Source organism: Sus scrofa, chromosome 13 (genome assembly GCF_000003025.6).
Source record: "Sus scrofa isolate TJ Tabasco breed Duroc chromosome 13, Sscrofa11.1, whole genome shotgun sequence".
NCBI lineage: Eukaryota > Metazoa > Chordata > Mammalia > Artiodactyla > Suidae > Sus > Sus scrofa.
The window spans coordinates 157,429,817-157,443,408 of NC_010455.5; the positions used below are offsets into that span (position 1 = coordinate 157,429,817).

General features: G+C 37.8%; 1 protein-coding gene across 2 annotated transcripts in view; it reads left to right on the forward strand.

Annotated features, from left to right (window-relative positions):
* The window catches only part of ZBTB11 (zinc finger and BTB domain containing 11), a 38,193-nt gene that overhangs the window by 7,793 nt on the left and 16,808 nt on the right, over positions 1 to 13,592 (forward strand). For both annotated transcript variants that reach the window (XM_003132695.5, XM_021070501.1), the window contains exons 3-5: positions 677 to 908; positions 5,595 to 6,433; positions 6,832 to 7,011. In XM_003132695.5, coding sequence (XP_003132743.1) covers positions 677 to 908; positions 5,595 to 6,433; positions 6,832 to 7,011 — 1,251 coding nt within the window. The remainder of the gene's footprint in view (positions 1 to 676; positions 909 to 5,594; positions 6,434 to 6,831; positions 7,012 to 13,592) is intronic.

The following is a 13,592-nucleotide window of genomic DNA, read 5'->3' on the forward strand; positions in this document are numbered from 1 at the left end:
TAATTACTCGTCCTCTTTTCTTTTTAATGGTGTATTGGTGCAGGTAGACATAATACATTTCTGGAAGCAGACTCTGGGTCATGAAGCAAGGTAAAAGTAAGCTGGCTAGGTCTTTGTTTTTTCCCTGTGTTAGTTTCTTACATCATCAAGTAAATTTCTGACTGATACCAGGAGGCAGCAAGAAATGAGATGCAGGTTTTTATTTGGTCCAGTAGAATGAATATAACAGAAAATAGAACATCTTACTATTATTATTATTTTTTTTAATCTTTTTAGGGCCGCATCCGCGGCATATGGAAGTTCCGAGGCTAGGGGTCTAATCGGAGCTATAGCCACTGGCCTACACCACAGCCATAGCAACACCAGATCTGAGCCGTGTCTGCGACCTACACCACAGCTCACAGCAACGCTGGATCCTTGACCCACTGATCAAGGCCAGGGATTGAACCTGCAACCTCATGGTTCCTAGCTGGATTCGTTTTCACTGTGCCATGATGGGAACTCCAGAACATTTTATTATTTAAATATATAGGTAGTAAAGAATATCAGGTTATTTGTTCACATTAATTAGTGGAATCTTTTACAAAGGAATACAGTGTCTTGTTTTAAATTCTGTTAACGGTAAAAATACAGATGATATGTAATATAGTTCTTGGTCTCAAACTTATTTTGGTAGGTCGACACCAAAGGAGTGGTGAAACGTTCTTCTCCAAAACATTGTCAGGCTGTCTTAAAACAACTGAATGAACAGAGACTCTCTAACCAGTTCTGTGATGTTACTTTGTTAATTGAAGGAGAAGAATACAAAGCTCATAAATCTGTTCTGTCAGCTAATAGTGAATATTTTCGAGATCTTTTTATTGAGAAAGGAGCTGTTTCCAGTCATGAGGCAGTGGTGGATCTTTCTGGTAAGAATTTTCTAATATTGTTTTCTATTAGTAAGTACATACTGAAGGGAGGGGTGTCCTACAAACTCAGGATTTATGCTCAAGTGGGAGAAACACTTATACCAACAGTCTAAGCTGAACGGAAAGGTCCTTCCTTTCAGTAAGGTTTCCCAGGTAGAGTTATGAAAAGGCTGTCATTTCCCAGCACTACCCATTAGGTGAGACAGTTGTGGTAGTAGTAGAATTTCTGGGATTTATGCTTAAAAACAGTTTGAGAGAAATCCGTAACTGTATTTAGTGTTATTATACTAAGTTCATGCATTATTTTAAAATTGACTGCCTGAATCTTACATTGTAGAATGTCCACTTACAGAGAATTTCTGGAGGTCTGTTGTTTTTCACTTTTTGAGATTAATCGTTATTATTCATTAAATTCAATAATGAAATTGTCAGTATAGAATAGTCAGAATGCCAGGTATTGTTTTATTTCTTTGGTATTATTATTGTTGTTGTTGTTGTTGTTGTAAATGAATAATTTGACTTTCTTTTGGCCTCACTAGAGTTTATGTATTGGCTTAGGAGTCAACAAATGAAAATTTAGGAAGAATTAAAATAGGTAACCTTATTTATACATTTCCTTATAATATTAACTTGCTGTAACTCTTGAATTACTGACACCACTGTGTGAAATGTCATTTGCCCTTTCTGAAACAAAAAAGTGACTTTATCCAGGTATATAAATACCTTCCTGGTTAACCACTGATCCTTTTCTACCCCACCGATTCTGGGAAGACAAATTCATACATTTTTCCTTAACAGTAACTATATGTTTAATTACTGAAACATATTTATTAGGCATCCACTGTGTGCAAGGAACTGGCAAGTGTAGACTTTTTTTTTTCCATCTTAGGGCTGCACATGTGGCACATGGAAGGTCCCAGGCCAGGGGTCGAATTGGAGCTATAGCCGTTACCTCTGCCGAGGCTTGTGGCAACTCTGGATCCTTAACTCACTGACTGAGGCCAGAGATGGAACCCACATTCTCACAGAGACAACGTCAAGTCCTTAACCCACTGAGCCACATTGGAAACTCTGCAAGTGTAGTCTTTTGATGTGTTAGCTTTGGAATTTTTTCCTTATCGGTTACGCATCTGAAGCAAAAAGAGAAAAAGGTATGAGTGTTGCTCTTTTCCAGTTTCTCAGTAACTTCTAGCAAATGAAATGTCTGCCCCAGAATAACTGCAGCACAGCATCCTATTATTATTCCAACAAAATATCTCATTTATTCTTCATTACATATGCTTAGTTTTATATATTATTCATTAAATATGATGTTACCCAATAGCAGGTGAAGTAGACATTATTAAAATGTTTAATTTTTAAATGTTTAGATTATTTGTAAAATATATGTGAAGTATAAAAAACGATTATTTAATTGCGCATCTGGGAGTTCCCGTTGTGGCTTAGCAGAAACAAATCTGACCATGTGTCATGAGGACACAGATTCGATCCCTGGCCTTGCTCAGTGAGTTAAGGATCTGGTGTTGCCGTGAGCTCTGGTGTAGGTTGCAGACGTGTCTTGGATCAGGCATTGCTATGGCTGTTGTGTAGGCCGACAGCTGTGGCTCCAATTCGACCCAAGCCTGGGAACCGACATAAGCCTTTGGTGTGGCCCTGAAAAGACCAAAAAAAAAAAAAAGCACATCTGTTTTCTAATTATCTGACTGAATGCAGTTGAATTCATCAGTGTTTTCCTTTATGTGGTTTATGCTTTAAACAAAATTCTTCCCAGAGTTCCCAGGTGGCACAGTGGCTTAAGGATCCAGCTTTGTCACTGCTGTGGTACAGGTTCAATCCCTGGCCCCAGAACTTCTGCACGCCTCGGGTTTGGCCAAAAAAAATTCTGTATTTCCTCATAAAAATGTTTTCATAGATTGATCTATAGTTTTTCTTTCATATGTAACTTTTAATCTATTTGGAATTTATTTATTTGATGGGTGAGGTAGGTGTTTGATTTCATTTTTTCCCATTTTGATCATCACTTGTCTCAGAACCATTTAGTGTAAACTCATCCTTTTCCTACCCATCTTCCATGCAAATTCTCCTACAAAACAAAATTTCACATTTGTTACTGATCTAGGCTTTGTTCTAAGTCTACTGGTTGTCTCCTTCCATGCTATTATTGTTTGGTCTTAATTACCTTAGTTTTATCATAGTAAGGAAAGTCTTCTAACGCTCTTAATTCAAGTAGGTCTTAGTTATTCAGAACCCTTTGCTTTTCCATATGAACTGTAAAAGCAGCTTGTCAACTTCCACAAAAAGAAAAAAAAGTATTTTGGGAGTTCCTGTTGCAGCTCAGCGGTAACCAACCCAACTAGTATCCATGAGGATATGGGTTTGATTCCTGGCCTTGCTCGGGGGTTAAGGATTTGGCACTGCTGTGAGCTGTGGTGTAGGTTGCAGATGCGGCTTGGATCCCGTATTGCTGTTGCTGTGGCGAAGGCTGGAAGCTGTGGCTCCGATTTGACCCCTAGCCTGGGAGCTTCCATATGCCTGGGGTGTGACCCTAAAAAAGCAAAAAAAGTGGAGTTCCCCTCATGGCTCAGTGGTTAATGAACCCAACCAGTAACCATGAGGTTGCGGGTTTGATCCCTGGCCTCACTCAGTTGGTTAAGGATCCGGCGTTGCTGTGAGCTGTGGTGGAGGTTGCAGACATGGCTCGGATCCCGTTTAGCTGTGGCTGTGGAGTTAGCCAGCAGCTGCAGCTGATTCAGTGCCTAGCCTGGGAACCTCCATATGCAGCAAATGTGGCCTTAAAAAACAAAAAAAAAAAAACAAAAAAAGGAAAAGAAAAAGTGGGTCAATCAGGATATTTTTGTCTGCCATACTACTGTATATAGTCATCCCTGACATAGTATTGCTATCTATAACTATTGCAGTCCACTTCTTAAATTGTTTAAAAAGCACGACATAAAGTTTACCCTTTTACTCTATTTAAGTGTGCAGTTCAGTGGTGTTAGTAACCATATTCACATTATTAGCTAACGTCTCTAGAGCTTCTTCATTTTGCCAAAGTGTTCATTTTATTTTGATTATTATTATTTTTTTTGCAGAGTATGTGTATATAAAAAGGGTAGGGATAAAAAAATGCCAAAATTATCGGCCTATTAACTTGTGGCAGTAGGGTTATGAGTGGGTTTCTTTTTTTTCTTATTTTCATTTGTATTTTGTAGTATTTTACAGTAAACATTTGACATGTATCTTTGAAAAAATGGTTTTTCATATTTAAAGTTATTTAGAGGAGTGTTAATACTTTCATGGGAAATTTTTCTTATGACTCCAACTTAGAAATTAAAAAGGTACTAGATATATAACAACCAGAATACATTATTTTGTTGGTATGGGTCTTTTTATAAAATAAATATTCTTTCTTACCTCAAGCTTATTTAACTTGATTTCATAATTTGTAGCAGAATTAATATGGCTTCAGCCTACTTAATTATCAGCTTCCCTAGGAATGGCTGAATTAGCCATGATAGTAATGTTCTTGTATAGTCTCCCCGGCTTTCAACTTGACTCCTAATACATCTCACAATTTTAGGCTTCCGTGTATACTTGTTTATCCCCTATTTGCTTGTGTAAAAGGACCGCATCTGAGTCATAACTGAAAAACACAGCAAACATGAGTTTTTAAGTGGTTGCTTTGGCTCTCTGTATTTTAATAAAAGATCTCAAGATAAATTATTGTATGAGAAAAGCAAGGTACAGAAAAATATGTGTGCTGTGACACCTACTATAAGAAGGAGGAATAAGAATATTTGTATACAAAGGCTCTAGAAAACTGTACAAATTCTTAATCATACTGGCTAATGGAGATGGAGTTGGACTTCTCACTGTGTAATCTTCTGATTTTTTGAATCATGTGAATATTAAAAATAGCTTTTGAAAGTGAAGTACTGAGAAGGTAGAAAAGAAATAAACTGATCTTATTTTCTCACATAAAATGAGAACCCAGTACCTCATATGACTAGTCATTATCTTATTCCTTAGACCAAGGATAAGCAAACTATAGTCCAAAGGCCAGTCCTCCTTTCCTTCCCTTTTTGTAAATAAAGTTGTATTACAAAACAGCCATGGCCACCTGTGTGCATAAAATGGCTTCTCTTTCCAGCTTACAAAGGCAGAATTGAGTACTTAAAATAGAGCCTTAGACTTTGTTTTTTAATTTTTAGTATTAGGACCCTTTGTTCACAATCAAATTTTTATATGGACTTCTGTTATTAAAATATAGAGCTATACTTACTGCAGTGAGGTTAGGAGACAGGTTGGTTGAACCCTGCCTACTCACCTGCCTCCTTCTCTTTTTTCACCCTCCATTCTCCAGCAGCTGTTTCTTGAGGGGAATTTGAGGAATCCCCGGGGTTCTAAGGAGTACAATTTGAAAATGACTGCCTTACAACAACTCTTTGAGGTAGTAAGTCTGATATTATTTTCTATTTTAGGTATTGAGAGACTCGGCTCGTAGAAGTGAGTTAGTCAAGGCTTAATATGCAACCAGAACACAGAACAAATACAGGGTGTTTAATTACAGAATAAATGGATATTTGCTTTTTTATTCTATGTTGTCATAGTCATATATTAATTGTTCTTACAAGGCATTTTAGTGGTGATTTGACTTTTTGTCCTTCATTTTCTTGTTTTACATAGGTTTTTGTAAGGCTAGCTTCCTTCCTTTACTGGAATTTGCCTATACTTCTGTGCTAAGTTTTGACTTCTGTAGCATGGCTGATGTAGCCATCTTGGCTCGTCATCTTTTCATGTCAGAAGTTTTAGAAATCTGTGAGAGTGTACATAAACTAATGGAAGAGAAGCAGCTAACAGTATATAAGAAGGGTGAAGTACAAACAGTTGCATCTACACAAGACTTACCAGAACATAGTGGAGGTCCAGCACCTCCTGTGGCTAGCAGCGAGGGAACCACAACAGCTTTATCTACTGAACTTGGGGATTGTGAAATTGTACTACTGGTGAATGGAGAACTGCCAGAAGCTGAGCAGAATGGAGATCTAGAACCACAGTCTGAGCCCCAGGTTTCTTCACAGGCCGAGGCCACTCTGTCAACTGTAGGCTGTGTAACTGATTCCCACCTGGGGTCTCTTGACTTAGTAGCAAAAACCAACCAGACAGAACTGGAAACTCTAAACAGCAGAGAAGATAGCATACGTTCTAACATTCATCTTAAGCTTTCTAAAGAGAATATAGTCAGTAGAGCTCCAGAAAACAGTGATATGGGAGATGACACAGCAACTGAGGATATCTGTGTGGAAGACATTTCAGATCAGAGGCAGAACCTTGGCCAGTCTTTAAAAGATCCGGAAAGTCTCGATGCACCAACAGCACAGACAGACCTTGGCCCCGATGATGATACTTACAGAAGCAGGCTTCGGCAGCGTTCTGTTAACGAAGGGGGATATATCCGACTACACAAAGGAATGGAGAAAAAACTACAAAAACGGAAAGCCATGCCTAAGTCAGCAGTTCAACAGGTATGATTAAAAAAAAGAGTTCACCTTTGTAGTTTTAGCTTTAAGTTGAAAGCATTCTACTGATAAACTTATGGTGAAAATTATTTTAAGGGGAAGGGGAGTGGGTACAGGAAAGTCGCTTAATGTTTAGAATACCAGTATTAATAAGGTAATGTGAATTTGAGATAGTTATGATTTTAAAAATGAAACAAGGAGTTCCCTGCTGGCCTAGCAGTTTTTTAAGGACTCAGCAGCGTTGTCATTGCTGTGGTTTGAGTTACTGCTGTGGCTCAGGTTCAATCCCTGGCCTGGAAACTTCTACCTGTTGGTTGGGTGTGGCCAAAAAAATAAAAAGTAAATAAATAAATTTACAAAGTGAGTATGTTTATTTAGATTGTATTTTTTTGTCCCTTAATTAGGTGGCTCAGAAATTAGTTCAAAGAGGAAAAAAGATGAAACAGCCAAAAAGGGATGCTAAAGAGAATGCTGAAGAAGAAACATCCCATAAATGTGGGGAATGTGGAATGCTTTTTCAGAGACGATATGCCCTTATAAAGCACATACTGAAACACGAAAGAGCTAGAGATTACAAGTGTCCCGTAAGTAATTAAAGATGTCGTGAACTTCATTATAAATAGAATCTAATGTATGCTTCGTTATTACCCTACCATTTGTATTCTCTCTCTGTCTCCCTGTATTGCTTATAGGAATCACCTTCTGATTCATACATGTCATTTTCTTGCCATAAAAAATTTTAATAGACTTACCACTGTTTCCTCCTTATACCTTAGTAAGATGACAGTAGGAGTTCTCTTGTGGTGTGGCAGGCTAAGGATTTGGTGTTGTCACTGCAGTAACTGTGTGGCACAGGTTTGATCCCTAGCCTGGGAACTTCCACGTGCTGCAGGTGCAGTCCCAAAAACAAACCAAAAAAAACAACAAAAAGAGAAGCAAGTAAATCACTGCCACCACTCCTTTAGCCAAAGACCTGTCTTTCACCATCTGGAAAAGATAAAACCACAGCTGCTCTAGGGAACATTGTGAACAGTGAGAGTAAATGTATTATATGCCAGACAGGGGAATGTAAAAGCTAATATACTGAATATTGACTCCTTTCAGAGGTTCTCTTTCCCTACTCAGGTCCCAGAAGGTTAGCAGCCAGACCTTTAGCCTTAAAAAGACCTTTTAGAGATGAGAAGTCAGAAGCGCAGTAACAAAAGACCTAAAGATACTGCTAAGCAAAGCCTGTGGGAAATGTGAATAGACATCAAGTATACAGACTTATAACTATTTCAAGCAAAAAGCAAATTTGAGGAGTCCAAGACTATTCAGTGAGAAGAAAACTGAAAAAACACACACACATAAAACTCTAAACACAAAATATGATTAAATTAGAAATAAACGAAAAGTTTAGAGAAGTGAAACAATAATTGGATGCTATGTTTGCTTTTTATTTTTCCCTCTTTTTTATTAATCAGTGAATTTTATTATATTTATGGTTGTACAATGATCATCACAACCAAATTTTATAGCATTTCCATCCCAAACTCTCAGTGCATCCCGCCACCCCCAAACCTGTCTCATTTGGAAACCTGAATATTTTCAGAGTCTCTGAGTCAGTATCTGTTCTGCAAAGAAGTTCATTCTGTCCTTTTTTTGATTCCACATGTGATAGAATATGATGTTGTTGTCTCACTGACTGACTTCACTTAGCCTGATAATTTCTAGGTCCATCCATGTTGCTGCAAATGCCATTATTTCTTTCCCTTTAATTGCTAAGATTCTATTGTGTATATGTATCACATCTTCTTGATCCACTCCTCTGTCGATGGTCATTTAAGTTGTTTCCATGTCTTGGCTATTGTTTATAGTGCTGCAGTGAACACTGGAGTACATATGTCTTTTCGAGTCATGGTTTTCTCTGGTTAGATACCCAGGAATGGGATTGCTGGATCAAATGGTAATTCTATTTTTAGTTTTCTGAGGAATCTCCAAACTGTTTTCCACTTTGGTTGTACCAAATTACATTCCCACCAGCACTGTAATAGGGTTCCCTTTTCTCCACACCCTCTCCAGCACTTACTGTTTGTAGATTTTTTGATAATGGCTATTCTGGCTGGTGCAAGGTGGTACCTCATAGTGGTTTTGATTTGGATTTCTCTAATAATGAGTGATGTTGAACATCTTTTCATGTGTTTTTTGGCCATCCATTTGTCTTCTTTGAAGAATTGTCTGTTTACATCTTCTGTCCATTTTTTGATGGGGTGTTTTTTTTTTTTTGTTTTTTTTTTTTTTTGTTTTTGGTATTGAGCTGCAGAAGGTATTTATAAATGTTGGAGATTAATCCCTTGTCAGTTGATTCATTTGCAGAGATTTTCTCCCATTCTGTGGGTTGTCTTTTCATTTTGTTTAGGGTTTCCTTTGCTGTGCAGAACTTTCAAGTTTAATTAATTCTCTTGTTTATTTTTGTTTTTACTGTCATTACTCTAGGAGGTGGATCTGAGAAGATACTGCTGTGGTTTATGTCAGAGAATGTTTGGCCTGTGTGTTCCTCTAAGAGTTTGATAGTGTCTGGTCTTATATCTAGGTCTTTAATCCATTTTGAGTTTATTTTTGTGTATGGTGTTAGGAAGTGTTCCAATTTGATTCTTTTTCATGTGGCTGTCCAGTTTTCCCAGCACCACTTATTGAACAAGCTGTCTTTTCTCCATTGTTTATTTTGCCTCCTTCATCATAGATTAGTTGACTGTGGGTATGTGAGTTTAATTCTAGGCTTCTTATCCTGTTCCACTGATCTATATTTCTGTCTTTGTGCCAGTACCATAAGGTTTGATGACTGTAGCTTTGTAGTATAGTCTGAAGTCAGGGAGCCTGATTCATCCAGCTCCATTTTTCTTTTTCAGCATGTCTTTGGCTCTTCTGGGTCTTTTGTGCTTCCAAACAAACTTTTAAGATATTTTGTTCTAGTTCTGTGAAAAATGTCCTTGGTAATTTGATAGGGATTTCATTGAATCTGTGGATTGCTTTAGGTAGTATAGTCATTTTGATAATATTGACTCTTCCAGTGCAAGGGCATGGTATGTCTTTCCATCTATTTGTGTCATCTTTGATGTCTTTCATCAGTGTCTTACAGTTTTCAGAGTACAGGTCTTTTGTTTCTTTAGGTAGGTTTATTCCTAAATATTTTATTCTTTTTGATGTGATGGTAAGCGGGATTGGTTCCCTAATTTCTCTTTCTGATCTTTCATTGTTAGTATTTAGAAATGCAGTCAATTTCTGTGTGTTAATTTTGTATCCTTCGATTTTGCCAAATTCATTGATGAGCTCTAACAGTTTTCTGGTAGCATCTTTCGGATTTTCTAGGTATAGTGTCATGTCATCTGCAAATAGTGATAGTTCTTCCTTTCCAATTTGGGCTCCTTTTATATTTTTCTTCTCTGATTGCCATGGCTAGGACTTCTAAAACTATGTTGAATAGTAGCAGTGAGAGTGGACATCCTTGTATTGTTCCTGATCTTAGTGAGGATTCTTTCAGCTTTTCACCATTGAGAATGATGTTAACTGTGGGCTTGTCATATATGGCCTTTATTATGTTGAGTTAGGTTCCGTCTGTGCCCACTTTCTGAAGGGTTTTTTAAATCAGAAATGGGTGTTGGGGAGTTCCCATCATGGCTCAGTGATTAACGAATCTGACTAGGAACCATGAGGTTGTAGGTTCGATCCCTGGCCTCGCCTCAGTGGGTTAAGGATCCGGCATTGCCATGAGCTGTGGTGTAGGTTGCAGATGTGGCTCGGATCCTGCGTCAATGTGGCTCTGGTGTAGGCTGGCGGCTAGAGCTCCAATTGGACCCCTAGCCTGGGAACCTCCATATGCCGTGGGTGCAGCCCTAGAAAAGACAAAAAAAGTACAAAAAAAAAAAAAGAAAAAGAAAGAAAGAAAGAAATGGGTGTTGAATTTTGTTAAAGGCTTTTTCTGCTTCTTTTGAGAGGATTGTAAGGTTTTTATTCTTAAGTTTATTAATGTGGTGTATCACACTGATTGATTTGTGGATATTGAAGAATCCTGCATCCGTGGAATAAATCCCACTTGATCATGATGTAGAGTCTTTTAATATATTGTTGGATTCAGTTTGTTAGTATTTTGTTGAGGATTTTTGCATCTATGTTCATCAGTGAAATTGGTCTGTAATTTTCTTTTTTTGTGGTATCTTCACCTGGTTTTGGTATCAGGGTGATTGATGGTGGCCTTGTAGAATGAGTTTGGGAGTGTCCTTTCTGCATTTTTTTGGAATAGTTTCAGAAGAATAGGTGTTAGTTCTTCTCTAAATGTTTGATAGAATTCGCCTGTGAAGCCATCTGGTCCTGGACTTCTGTTTGTTGTAAGTTTTTTTCTTTTCTTTTCTTTTCTTTTTCTTTATTTTTCCTTCCTTCCTTCCTCTCTTTCTTTCTTTTTTTTGTCTTTCTAGGGCCACACCCACAGCGTATGGAGGTTCCTGGATAAGGGTCAAATCAGAGCTGTTGCTGCTGGCCTTGACCAGAGCCACAGCAACACCAGATCTGAGCCTCGTCCACAACCTACACCACAGCTTACAGCAACACCGGATCTTTAACCCACTGAGCATGGCCAGGGATTGAACCTGCACCTCATGGTTCCTAGTCAGATTCATTTCCACTGCGCCATATCAGGAACTCCTAATTTTTTTTATTTGAATCCACTCTTTTTTTCTTGATACGTCTGGCTAAAGTTTTACTGATTTTTGTTGGTCTTTTCAAAGAACCAGCTTTTAGTTTCATTGATCTTTTCTTCATTTCTGTTTCATATATTTCTGCTCTGATCTTTATGATTTCTTTCCTTTTGCTAACCTTAGGTCCTAACTGTTCTTTTCTTTCTATCTGCTTTAGATGTAACATTAGGTTGTTTATTTGAGATTACTCTTGTTTTCTTAGGTAGGCTTGTATTGCTATAAACTTGCCTCTTAGAACAGCTTTTGCTGCATCCCATAGGTTTTGGAGTGTCTTATCTTTGTTGTCATTTGCTTCTAGGTATTTTTAAATTTCCTTTTTGACTTCTTCAGTGATCCATTGGTTGTTTAGTAGCATGTTGTTTAGTCTCCACGTGTTTGTGTTTTTTGCAGTTTTTTTCTTATTGATTTCCAGTTGTATGGCATTGTGATCACAAAAGATGTTTGATATGATGTCAGTTTTCCTAACGTTACTAAGGCTTGATTTGTGGCTCAGAATGTGATCAGTCCCACAGAATGCTCCATGTGCACTTGAGATGAATGTGTATTCTGCTGCTTTTGGATGGAATGTCCTATAAATATCTCTTAAATCCACTAGTCTGATGCTTCATTTAGGGCCTGTGTTTCCTTGCTGACTTTCTGTCTGGATGATCTGTCTATTGCTGTAAGTGGTGTGTTAAAGTCCCCTGGTATAATTTTGTTATTGTCAGTTTCTCTTTTTAAGGTTGTCAGCGGTTTGCCTTATATATTGAGATGATCATATGTTGGGTGCATACATATTTACAGTTGTTCTATCTTCTTGTTGGATTGCTCCTTTGATCATTATGTAATGTCCTTCTTTGACTCATAATCTTTATTTTAAGGTCTGTTTTGTCTGATATGAGTATTACTTCTCCAGCTTTCTTCTGATTTCCGTTTGCATGGAATGTTTTCTTCCATCCACTCACTTTCAATTTGTATGTGTCCCTAGAAGTGAAGTGGGTCTCTTGAAGACAGCGTATATATGGGTCTTGTTTTTGTATCCATTCGGCCAGTCTTTGTCTTTTGGTTGCAGCCTTTAGTCCACGAACATTTAAGGTAATTATTGATATGTATGTTCTTATTGCCATTTTATTAACTGTTTTGGATTTGTTTTTGTTGCTCTTTTTTCTTCCTTTCTCTTGTTCTCTTCTCTTGTGGTTTGATGACTACCTTTGGTATTGTATTTGAGTTGATTTTTCTTATTTGTGTGTGTGTCAATTGTAGATTTTTGGTTTACAGTCACCCTAAAGTTTTGATATAGGAGTCTATATATATAATACAAGATTGTTTTAAGTTGTTGTTCTCTTAACTGCAAGTGCATCTCTTGTGTCCTGCCTTTGTACCTTCCTCTTGTCACTGTTGCTGATTTTGATAGCATAATTGCGCATGGATGATTTCCTCCTTTTACTGTATATATGCCTTTACTGGTGAGGCTTCTCATTTGTGGGTTTTTATTTTTTTGTCTTTTTAGAACCACACCCATGGAATATGGAGGTTCCCAGGCTAGGGGTCTAATCGGAGCTGTTGCCGCTGGCCTACGCCAGAGCCATAGCAGTGCCAGATCCAAGCCGAGTCTGCGACCTGTGCCACAGCTCACTGCAACGCCTGATCCTTAACCCACTGAGTTAATCCAGGGATTGAACCCAAAACCTCATGGTTCCTAGTTGGATTTGTTTCCACTGTGCCAAGACGGGAACTCCCATTTGTGGTATTTTTGTTTCTAGTTGTGGCCTTTTTTTTTCTACCTAGTGAGGTCCATTTATTATTTGTTGTAAAGCTGGTTTGGTGTTGCTGAATTCTCTTAGCTTTTGCTTATCTGTAAAGCTTTTGATTTCTCCTTCAAATCTGAATGAATGCCTTGCTGGGTAGAGTAATCTTGGTTGGAGGTTTTTTCCTTTCATCATATCATGCCACTCCCTTCTGGCCTGCAGAGTTTCTGCTGAAAAATCTGCCAATAACCTTATTGTGGTTCCCTTGTATGTTATTTGTTTCTTTTCCCTAGCTGTTTTCAATATTTTCTCTTTGTCTTTAATTTTGGTCGGTTTGATTAATATGTGCCTTGGGGTATTCCTCCTTAGGTTTATTTTATATGGTACTCGTTGTTCTTCCTGAATTTGAGTGAGTGGTTCTTCTCCCATATTAGGGAATTTTTTGGTATTAGCTCTTCAAATATTTTTTTTTTGTCCTTTTCTCTCTCTCTTCTCCTTCTGGCACCATATACTACTGATATTGGTGTGTTTAACTTTGTCCCAGAGTTTTCTGAGACTCTCTTAATTTCTTTTCAATTTTTTTTCTCTTTTCTGTTTCACATCAGTGATTTCCACTAGTCTGTCCTCCACCTAGCTTATTTATTCTTCTGCCTCCTGTATTCTGCTGTTGGCTCCTTCTAATGAATTTTTTATTTAAGTTACTGTATT